This window comes from Vanellus vanellus (assembly GCF_965231255.1).
Source record: "Vanellus vanellus genome assembly, chromosome: 1".
In the NCBI taxonomy this organism is placed as follows: Eukaryota; Metazoa; Chordata; class Aves; order Charadriiformes; family Charadriidae; genus Vanellus; species Vanellus vanellus.
The window spans coordinates 51,958,329-51,970,138 of NC_138905.1; the positions used below are offsets into that span (position 1 = coordinate 51,958,329).

Genomic DNA, 11,810 nt, shown 5'->3' on the forward strand with positions numbered 1-11,810 from the left:
GCTCCTCTTTCTTAGTGGCTTATGACTTTGGCAGCCTTTATCTGTTTGTATAAACATTTACAGGAGGCAGATCTCTAGAAAAGCTTTCCTGGAAGCAGGAAATATCTGCACCAAGCTGATATTTTTCAAGAAAATTTCAGCCAAGAATGTCGTTTCCAAGAATGGTGCTTGGGAAAAAAAAATAGGTTCCTTTTCCTTATTTAAAAAAAAAAAAAAAAACAAACACAAAACAAAACAAAACCCAAAACCCCAAACCGTGCTCTTTCTGGAAAAAAAATGGTGATGAGCTTTGGAGCAAAGACTTGAGTGTTGCAATAAATGGTCTTTGTTAAGGGTACACCTTTTGCTATGCTTGTGAAAATCTATGGACATGCAGCCACAGTCTAACCCTTGAACATACCCTAATCCACCAAATTATCGTAGTTGCACATGCTGGTCAGAGCAAGCCAGCTCAGACATCAGATTATGTTTGTTGGCAGAGAAGCAGGCTTTTTTCTATTGTTTTTATTACCCAAACTAGCTTAAGTATCTCTGTCCTGCATTGCTGTAAACAATATGGTCAGGGCCTGATCTCCTCTTCACTCCCCTGGCCAGTACGTGACCTTGCAAGTGTGTTTTGTCAGTGCATTCCTGAGCAGAAAAGGGGTTCTTCTATTGATCACCCCCTCTGGGTCCTACTACAAGAACACCCTCTGCTTACCCACTCGACCCTTCCCATTACCTGTGGTGTAAATTGCCACAGAGAAGACATTGGTCTGGAGAAGCAAGGCACCAAATGGAGACAAATCGCTACACTGCTGAGGCCACCCATGCCTCAGGACAGACAGGCGATAGTGGCTGCCATAAGACTGTAAAGAATGGAAAAGGACATGAAGGGAGTGGTGTGGCAGTAGGGCCAGGTCACCTAGGACATGTGAGGAGCATCAGATATTGTCAGTGCACCATTGGGAGCACTGAAACTGCTTGTTGAGGCTCTCTAGGCTCTTGGTGCGCGAGCAGGGAAGCCCACAGTACATCAGGGGCCTCCTCAGAACCATCTGCTGGGCAAAAAGAGGGGCCAGCTCCCATCCTCTGTGCTCTTTGGGAAAAAAAAGTAACAGTTGTATAACCGATCTAACAGAGTACTCAGCAAAACGAAGGCAGAAACAGCAAACTAAATAGCAATCTAAAGCGTTACAGAAAGCACTTGTGCCAAGGGAACACCAGGACATCAATGGCCTTCTGGTTAGAAATGAAGCAGGTAGAGCTGCTCCCAGAGAGCACCATTGCCGTTGACACAATGCAGTGCAAAGTTGGCTGGCCAAAACTCCAACTTACTGAACTCTTAAAGCATTTTGAAGACAGGCACTGCATCCAGCACATACAGCCGGGCACTGCCCCAAGAAGTATGAAAGTCAGGGCACTGGTAATTTGGGAATGGTTGGCAGAAAACCAGCATAAACAGCTACAGCCATGCTTTCTCTCTCTCTCCTGGATTTGTATCAGATGATGTTTGTTGAACCATGGGATTTCCAGTTACTTCTGCCTTGAGCACGCTGCAGTCTTTTGTGTGTCTGGTCCTAACCCACTGACCACCCCCACAGGTGATTCCTGGTCCCTGTAACCCTTCCTATTTCGGATAGGCTAACCCTATGGGGTTTGTGGTGTCTGAGAAAAGCTTGCCCACCTACACAAGCTTGGACTCCTGCCTGTTTCAGGCATGCAATAAGATGCTCAGAGGTTCTGGTAGCTGACCAGGATCTGGCTGCACAAAAGCTTCTCCTCCACTCTGCTCCATGAGGAAGGTTTGTACGCATAGGTTTGACTTTCAGCAGACCTTTGCCACTCCCTGGTCCTGGAGAGGTCCCCACAAAAGGACCACAAGTTTAATGGAGAGGCAGAAGTCACTGGTCTCAGATGCAGGGCAGTGATTGCTGTCTCCCAGCTGAGATGTGGGCCCTGGGCTCAGGTTCAAGTAAAACACGAAATGCAGACATCGCCTCTGGAACACTTTCAGAGCACGGGGGGTTGGGGATTTTTTCTGTCTGCAGCCCCTTCCTGGAAATGAGACTTTCTGGCCCAGCTGCCCCAGGATCAGCTCTGGCTCCCCTGGGAGAGGTGCAAACAGCAAATAGCCCAGCAGATTTTGCAGAGGCTCCAACCTCAAGTCACTCTCCCCTTTGGCTATCACAAAAATACATGTATCTGGCCAAATTAATAAAACCACAGCGCACTTTCAGTGCCTCACAGTGTAATGGAGGGAGTTCAGGACATACTTGTTCCTACAGCTGCCAGTCAGCCCTCATGAGTCACTGGTTTCTTTGGGGCCTGGGGCCCTATTTCTGTGCCTCATCTCTCCAGAATATTGCTTGGGCTCAGACAGAGTTTTCTAAGAAGTTCAGGAGTCCTGGATTTAGCTCCTTCTTTTAACCCAGCAGTGTTTCTCTCTCTTACTTTCTCCTCAACAGCTAGTTTCCTTTTGCTCTTTCTCTGAAACAATGAGGGAACCTCTTGTACAACATGTATTCTCTCTTTACCAGTGATCTCCTGGTGACCCATGTAGGGTGTTCAGGCGCCATTGCCTAAACACTCCTTCTTCTCTTTTGACCCATAAGATTCACTGTTAAAAATTACTTTCCTCTGTTTGTCAGGGTAACCGTTTGTCTGAGAGGGCTTCAGCATGAATAAAGGACAATTAAAGTTTAGAAACTGTCGTTAGGTTTGTACCACCATCACTGGAATGTCATCTATGGCTGGAAGCAGAGGGACAAGAGAAGCAGACAAGCTCCTCTTAAAATACAGCTTGCCACCTAACATGGAGAGCCTCCACCACCAGCCAGACTTTATGAGCTCTGCTCAGACAGATTTCTCAAAACACCAACTCTTGAACCACTTCTGTGATTTGGAGCCAGCTATTAGTTTCCATTAAGATGTTTGTGTGAAAGCACAGTTTCCAAATTCCTTCTGTACAATGCTTGATCCCCCCTCTTTTTGACACACACAAAATGCCATTTTATTATTTATACAGATCACTGTTTTCCTCAGCACAAAATTTCAATTCCAATTCATTAATGTCAAAGTATAAAAGAAACAACATAAAGCAACAAAAGTTTGCCAAAACCAGAAGATAAGAGCTGATAATTAAGGAAGTCCCATTATTTCTTGGCAAAGGAGCCTGTGTTTTCAGAGACACATTCTTAAAGGGCCTCCCATTAGTGTAGCTGCATAATTTGCATGAATACTATTTGCACAAACAAATAAAGGTTTTCAATATGCATAAAGGGAGGCTTTAATGTTCCTGTAATTTCTGTACAATACCCATCCCATGCCCCTTCTCGCTGGCACAGCCCAGCCTGGTGACAGGTTCACAGCAGGGCCACTCTGGCAAACCTTGGGGTGGGGGGTGGGGCACAAAAAATTTTTGTGACTCCATCAAGACCTGGGCTTTTGATAGCATCTACCTACCACCCCCCAAATCTCATTTCATACCAACACCACTCTGCAGGCAAAAGGCATTGCGTTGATCTGAAACTGCACATAAATCCTCCACTTGAGAAGAGACACTGTGACCATGTTCCCTTTTTTCCAGGCTCACCCCTGGCTCCTGCATTGGGAGTCCTTCACTGCACCATGTGTGCTCACTGGGCAAGTCCACCCCAAACAGACTTTTGCATCTCGCTTGTGTTTCCTCACATTGGTAGGCCAGCCACTTCCAGGCACGCAGGGCTGACGGTAAGTCTCCCTTGGATTTTATGGTTCCCTTGTGTCCTTCCATTCAGCTAGCTCCAAGCGTTGTTCAGCAAGACCAAACATCTATTCTAGGCTACAGACATGCACCGAAATGTGAATGTGGCAGCATGCAGAAAGAGGCATGTCAGCTGGATCAAACCTGAAAGAGGTTGATCAGTTTTGTGGCCCCTGGCACTTGGATTCTCTATACCCACCTCTACAGCACGGCTTGGCTTTGGTTCGGTTGATGATCCTAGGATGTCAGAGAGAAATTAAAGACCTCTCTTCTTCTGGAGCCTGATGTCACTACCTACTGGATCATAAAACCATAGAATCATAGAATCGTTTAGGTTGCAAAAGACCCTTAAGATCAATGAATCCAGCCATTAACCTAACACTACCAAGTCCACCACTAAACCATGTCCCTAAGCCCCATGTCTACACGTCCTTTAAATACCTCCAGGGATTCCAGTTCTTATCCATGGTGAAGGTCTGTGGTGGATGGTTATTACCTCATTCATGGAGATATGATCAAAGATGCTGCTATTAAAATAACAAATCATCAATAGAGAGAGGAAAGATGTTTTACAGGTAGAGAACGCTGTGAAAATACTGTTTGAAGAGAAAATGGTTTATTCTGGAAAAGCATCAGAAGGTCAGGATTATACCTTGTGTGAGGACTATCAACAATCCATACATACTGCCACAGCAGTTCCCAAGTCACCAAGAGCTGATAACCGATACAGATTTTTTGGACATACAAAAAATTTGTAATTCTTATTGGAAAAGATTTGTAGATGAAATTTGATCAGATACTTTCTACAGAAAATTTGTGGGTGTGAGCAAATTTTCCATTACAGTACGATTTATAATGGCAAATCTTCCATTATGCCTATTGCTGAAGGAAAACCAAGTTTATTTCATGGCAAAATTTGGCCTGAGTCCTAGATCCTCTTCACATTTTAGCAGTATTGCTAGAGCAGCAAAAGTCTCCAAGGGTGTACACAGCCTCAAAATCCTTCTAGGCCCATGAGAGTCATAAACCACTGCATCTCCAAGTAGTTAGAAAAGGGAGCTTGTCAGAAATCAACTCCTGCTCTGCACAAGGCTACTTAACAACTGTCTAGCTTAGACCAAGCCATCATATCACCTAATACTTTCAAGAACCAGACACTGCGGTCTGGGACTCTGGCAAGGGGGGGGAAGGAGGGTGGTACCTCTTCACCTGGGAAAGGTTCATACGGGGAGAGCAACGGGTTCTTCCATGGCTTTGTCAATTATGAACCCAACAGAACCAGAAGCTGAGGTTTATCCATCGCATAGCAGGGCTAACTCTGTGCTGCTACACTGGATTTGTTTTGATGCAAACCTGTCCTTTGAAGGTACTGTCTCCTGGTGGAACTTTTTGTTAACTCAGTTCTCCCCACTCTTAATTCAGGGCTGTGCCTTCATGGCTGCTTTAAGTTCTCTGATTGAAACCGGTGCCCACCTCATGGTGTCTTTGGTGTGATGGCAAAGTTGAAGCTGGTACTACTCCGATGGAGATGAAGTGTGTGGTATCAGAAGTAACTCGCTGGATGTGGGAGAAGAGTGCAGCAGATCAAAACCCCGTTTACACTGGGATATTGCTAGGAAGAGGCACGGGATGGTCACTAAATGTACCACCCAGAAGCTGGAACATGGGGCAGCTCCAAAATTTTCCTTAAGAAATGTGTTTATGGGAGGCAGAAGGGGGGGTTGTTGCAGGGAGTTCCTATCAGCAAACTCGGCTCAATCGGGAGGTATTTTTGGGCAGCTCAGCTTTCTCTCAGCGATGTGAGGGTATAGGCGCTAGCCGTCTCTGCCTGGCATTATGGTGACATGGTGTGTTAATGATGTCAGTAAGCATTTGCACTTACACAGATAACGCCATCTAATGAGTCCCTCCACCAGAAATGCTGCTGCCATCAGATGTCCAGCTGCTTAATGTCTTCCCTTAGGAAGACAGTGCAGGCAGTCATGTTAAATTCCCACCCCTGAGCCATAAGAGAAAATCCTATTAATCCACCCAAGATCTAAGGTTTGGATTAATCTATGACAAAAACTCTTTCCTGTTCATTTCCTGTTGAGCAGCAGCCTAAATACCCTGACCCAAAAGCAGAAAAGAATGCAAATGATTACTTCCCCTATTACACAGGGAAATACAAAGAGGACAAAAGGTGAACTTCACCCCTGTGCTGAAGGTCAGGAGAAGACCCGCGTAAGCAAACTGTCTCTGAGTCAGAATGATTCAGTCAACAAGGTAAACAGCAGATTCCTCAGAGGGGGAAAAAAAAGCAAAAGCTAATTCGTTTCCTGATTAACCAAGTTATCCAGTTAACTACATCAGATGTAGTCACGCATTCTGTGCTTTCAGTAGTCCTTCCTACCCTACCGTCACACAAAATTGCTGCAGACCCAGTCTACAGCTGATGAGATTACTGATGCGTGAATTCACACACTGATTATGAAACTAGAATTCAAGCACTCCCCCTCTCTAACTTCTATGCTGATATCTATGACCCTGGGAAATTCTTCTGGGTTTTGATAACTTTATAACAACAGGGCTGGAGTATTTGCTCATCTGTCAGAGGAAGAGAGTGTATTAAAAGCTGAATGTAAATGCTCCTGTATTTCTTCGTACACAAAAAGTTTTCCCAACATGAGTAGGAGACACTGTGATCAAAACTGGTTCAATATGTAAAAATAAGAAATACTGTTTACAGATAACATACCAAACTTGTTACATTGCTATTCACAGATATACATATTTATCCTTGGCAATTATCAGAAAAGTGCAAAAATTACTCCCACAGTATGATTTTATCCAAGACACTCACGCTAAGCTCATTGTGTTCTGCCACACTGTACATATTATCACTTGAAAGCAGCTATTATTTACTCTAAGTGGCATGAAAAATTTTGCTATATATACCATTTCCCATTGTGTTCACACTTTTCCTATACAAGCTCAACACAGACTTCCTTACAGAAATCTTGCAACTTAGTTACTCTTTCGGCTGGCCCATAGTGCGTCTTGCTATCAGAAAAACTATTAGCATAATTTTTATATTGTCTCTGCTGCCCATCCAATACACCCTAAAAGAAAACCACACCCATTTCTGATGATCATGGAAACAAGTATGAGTGCACTTTTGATACACGCTAGTTAAAAAGAATTACAGTTCCAACTCTCATTCACTCCTATCCATCCTTAAAGGTACCAGAACCACTGTGTGTGAGGACAGTCTGATCCAGAAAAGATAGGTTTTTGAGTCAACAGCATTAAACATTCAGATTTAAGCTGGTGATGATGTCTTTGTTTTCAACACTAGGACAGTAGACTGACCTTTGGAAGGTAAAGTGCACCAAAAAAATCTGTTACAGAGAGATTAGTCCCTGAATGTGTGTTTTCCACATTCAGCATCCAATACATTAAAGATGAAAAGAATATGCTGTATGCAGGAACATATACATACATTGTGGCATTTGATGACTTTGCACATAGAGTAGTAGAAGACAGTGTAGATTTGAGAAATTCGTAAATAGTACAAACATTGGTTCAACACATTTGCCTGTCAAACGTTAAGCGTCACAAATTACAAGCTACAGCAGGGATGACGTTTCATGAGTGTGAACAGGCTGATGTTCTCTACAGTCAAGAAAAGCTCTGGCAACTTCTTTGCCTGGGAGTCAACTGAGACTGAGTAGAGCACTCACGCATTGGCAAGGACATCGCTTACGTGTCTTATAAACTCTGGGGTTTTCTATCCATGCGTGTGGAGTAACGAAAACGTACTGGTCCGCAAATTTATTCTTAAACACGAATCGGTGTCGCCACACTTTCACCGCCTGCAAGGCTCGCAGGTAACATCCGATGAGTTTGTCAGAGGCCTCCCGTTATGTGCCACAGCCGTCGTACGCGTTCTGCACTGCCACCCCGTGGAGATCTACCCGCATCGAGAGAGACGCAAACACCGACATGCTAACCGCTGCTGAGCTGAACACGCGCCTCAAAGCTGGTAAATCCCGAGGTGAAAGGCAAGCAACACCCGGCTGCGAAGGACACACACAGGATCGCTCCGAAGTGAGGCGTCCGTCCTGGGCCGGGAAGGCAGCTGCTGCTCTGCCCGTCCGACTTTCAAGGCAAAATAAGCTGGCTGCCGGCCTGAGGGGAGCGAAACCTGCCCCGTGGGGCCTGCGGGGCTGGGGGGTGGCGAGGAGGTCGCAAGCCGGGAGGGAGGGAAAGGCCTACGATCTTCAGGTGCTCATGAAGCCGGTCCCCCGCCGCCATGTCGGCCCCAGGCACCCGGGGACAGTAGCACTACCCCCACCCCGCGGAACGAATGATTGGCTGGAAAAGGGGGGAGGGCGGCCAGTTCGACCAATAAGAGAGGGCTCTCTCGGCACCACCCAGCCAATGGGCAGCCTAGCTTTTCGCCTGGCGCGTAGAGGCGCCCCAACCTATTGAAAGTGCGGCTCGGCGGGAGTGAGGGGTCAGAGGTGAGAGTGGCGCCCCCGGAAGTGGAAGCCGGAGCGGCGCTGCCTCCCATTCTCTCGCCGTCTGCGCCGTGCACGAGGGGTTCCCGCCTGGACTTGTGTTCCTCGCGCTGCTGCGCGCTGCGCCGCCATGGTGAGGGAAAGGGGCGGGGGGGGGGCACGCGGACAGCGGGAGCCGCGGCTGTTAACGGTCCTGAGGCAGCGGGGCGGAGCGGGAGGGGGCGGGCGGGCGGGCAGGCAGGCCGGCCGGCCGGCCGACCGACCGACCGACCGCGCTGACCCGGTACTTTCCCCGGCAGAGCCTGCCCCTCAACCCCAAGCCCTTCCTGAACGGGCTAACGGGGAAGCCGGTGATGGTGAAGCTGAAGTGGGGGATGGAGTACAAGGGCTATCTCGTCTCCGTCGACGGCTACATGAACATGCAGGTGAGGGTCGGCGGAGGGGCAGGAACCACCGCGGGGTTCCTGGTGAGGCGTCTGGGGCGGGGGTGGCGCCAAGCCTCGGCCCCGGGGGGCCGGGGGGGGCAAGGAGGGGCGCTTTTGAAGGTTCGGCGGTGCCTCGCCGGTGGGAGCGGGGCCGCTCAGCCTCCCCCGGTCGCTGCAGGCAGGTGGTGGGCTGCGGGGCAGAACCGCCATGCACGTTGGGAAGTTTCTTTTGTTATAATCGTTCTGAGTTTTGTTGATTTTTCTTCTCAAGCTTGCAAACACAGAGGAGTATATAGATGGTGCGTTGTCTGGACACCTGGGTGAAGTTTTGATAAGGTAATTAAGACATTTATGGCAGAGGCAGGGTTGTTTTAAATCATCACTTGTACTAGAACTTGTATTGCTACGTGCTGTGTTTCTTGTCTAAGATGCTAAACGTTAACATAACTCCTATGTGAAGGCTATGAGATCCCTTCTGAGGGGAGAAAAAACGAATTTTGAAATATTTACAATATATTGTATTGTAAATTTACAATCCCTATTTCAGGTAACTAAATACTTTAACTTTCCAGATTATTGTACATTTATTAATCCCCTGGCGTTAATAGAGTATATTAGTGTGTCGCTACTGAAAACATTTTGCATGCTTGGAAATTAAACTTGACCGTAACTTAAACTAAGAGTAAAAATGTATTGTACTGCATTGTCGACCAGTGACTGCTTTTATAAACTTGAGGGTTTTGCAGTTGTTATTAACTTTGTGGAAAGGTGCACAAGCTCAACAGCAGCAATTTATGTGGAATTCGGCTGTTGTCAGGCTACACTCAAGCAGGAAAATGCTTTAAATAGTGCATATGAGGAGTGGAAAATTAAACCACATTTAACGGAACTCTGTTTCTATTTACAGGTGCAATAATGTTTTGTACATTAGAGGTGTGGAAGAAGAAGAAGAAGATGGAGAAATGAGAGAATAGGTGTTTTGTATTTCTGGAAATAAACTCTTTTTTTTCTTTTTTTTTCATAATTTTGTAATAATGTGTTTACTTTTTTTCCCATTGTATTTTAATATGGGGAAGTTAACTCTTGGGAAGGTCTTTAATCTTTTATTGGAGTCCAAAAAAACCTAATGCTGGAGGAATAGGCAACTATTTCAATTTAAAACTGAAAATATCAGAATAAGAAGCGAATATTTAAAAACAAAGAAGCAGCCCCCCCCACTTTTAAATACTACCAGTGTCAACAAATACCGTTATTGACAAGGGAAAAAGCTGAATTTAAGTGATTTCTGGAATAAATTAAATCTTCCAAGTTGCGTACTCCAAAAGAAAATAGATGGTTCATTCATGTATCAGCACAGTTTAGCATCAGTATCAGTGCTTTGCCATCAGGTAGTCATACAGAATGCAGACTAGCGTGTAATAGAAAGTGAAGAATGTGTCATGCCCTGTATGTGAGTTTCTTGTGTCATTCTAAGCTGCATCCCGGAGCAGATTGAAGGAGCTGCAAGAATAGCTTTTTCTCTCCCTAATGATGATAATATAGACTGTGGAATGAACAACAGAAAAGCTTTTAAAAAATAACCCTGATGTGTTTACTGCAGACTGCTGCTGATTTGGTAATGATTCCTTCAGCTCTGAATCAATTAATTAAGAGGATGCAGCTGTAATGCTTTGTAGCCTTGTTTCAGTAGAAGCTAAGTTTCACCTCTAAGCAGAAAAACTAATTCATCTTCAGGTTTTGTAGGAACCTCATTCTTCACTGTCTTTTCTGCTTTAATGGCTAAAGGCTCTGGACAAAATAGCAGTTATCTTCCCATCTGAAACACAGGAAGATATGGCAGTCTGTAGAGTTCACAAACTGTATGTAGTTACTACTTAAATACACTTAGGCTTTACACCTGTTTGTAAACTACTTGGAAATAGTTGTGAAGACTTAACTGCAAGTGAGATGTGGAGATCTGTTATACCCCTGTGTCGCTAAGAAATATTCTGCTGCTTTGAGTCACAAAGCTTGAAGTGTGGCTGTACAATTGGTATTAAGGAAGGACAGGTTTGTATCAACTTTGTAGCCAATATCCACAAAAACAAAAGCCTCCTGACAGCTGTAGAGGTCCATAGACTTCAGTGGCATTAATAGAGTTAAAACAACACACTGCAAAATGGGATTGCACTTTCCCAGTCTGTCATAAAAAGAAAGTCTCTCTTTGTTAACAGGCGTGCAGGATGTTGAAAGTTTTGGCAGGAAGACAACAACTATGTTTTCAAATGTTTATTCTTAAACATTGTGAATAACTGAATGTCCCTTACCTGTCGGCATGTCTTAATGAAAGGTTGTTGCTTTGCCAGTGCTGCTGGTCTGAGGCTCCCTGTTTGAGGTTCTGATGGAGCCAAGAATCACTACCTGTAAGATGTGGTTTGGTGAGGTGTTCTGCAAACCAGAACCCCGGCAGCTAGAGGTACACTTTGTGAACGTAAATTACAACCGTTGTTACTTTGACCCTTTTCTCATCAGTGATTGCTTACAACAGTACTGTTGTCAAATACAGAAGTATTATCCCTGTTTTACACATGGGGAGAATAAAATTTCTCCTTTATCTCTGTGATCTCAATTGTGGAGCTTCACAAAAGATAAAAATTCCTGTGGTCCTGGCCTGCCTTAGACATGGTTGAAGGGTGGAAAAGGGAGAGGAAGGGACCCTTTTCTGCTCTTTGCAGCCTCTAGCCCCTACCCCGACAGGGTTCATACAGGCAAGTTGCACACAAGGCTGAGATGGTGCGGAAAAAAGTTGTTTTCCAGAAGCTTTCAACGTGCCACAGGTTGTGTCATTAGCTTATTCGGTTTGCCTAAGGAGAGGAGGTATGTGATGACAAGATAATTAGGGAAAAAGCCCAGTATTACTGCCAGCTTCCCATCTTGGGTTTAAACACCTCCAGAGTGCTGTGTATGAGCTTTCAGTAAACCACTGAAAGCGGAGTGTGGCTTGGGTCCTGCCAGTGTTGTGCTGGGGACACCAAGGAGACCTCAGCACCAGCTCTGTGCCAGCACCGTCTCTGCATCGCTCCCGGGAGCAGTTTGATACGAAGGATTCTGAAATAAGGCATCAACACGAAGGACGTCTATAAACTCAACCTCACACCTCAGGATATTCACAAATGAGTT

At 45.5% G+C, this 11,810-nt stretch overlaps 1 protein-coding gene across 1 annotated transcript; it reads left to right on the plus strand.

The window, feature by feature from the left end:
- Window positions 1-8,238: 8,238 nt before the first annotated feature.
- Window positions 8,239-9,721, plus strand: SNRPF (small nuclear ribonucleoprotein polypeptide F). Its single transcript, XM_082491083.1, has 4 exons — window positions 8,239-8,359; window positions 8,526-8,651; window positions 8,923-8,987; window positions 9,559-9,721. The coding sequence occupies exons 1-4, from the start codon at window positions 8,357-8,359 to the stop codon at window positions 9,623-9,625; spliced, it is 261 nt and encodes an 86-aa protein (XP_082347209.1). The 5' UTR covers window positions 8,239-8,356; the 3' UTR covers window positions 9,626-9,721.
- Window positions 9,722-11,810: the final 2,089 nt, after the last annotated feature.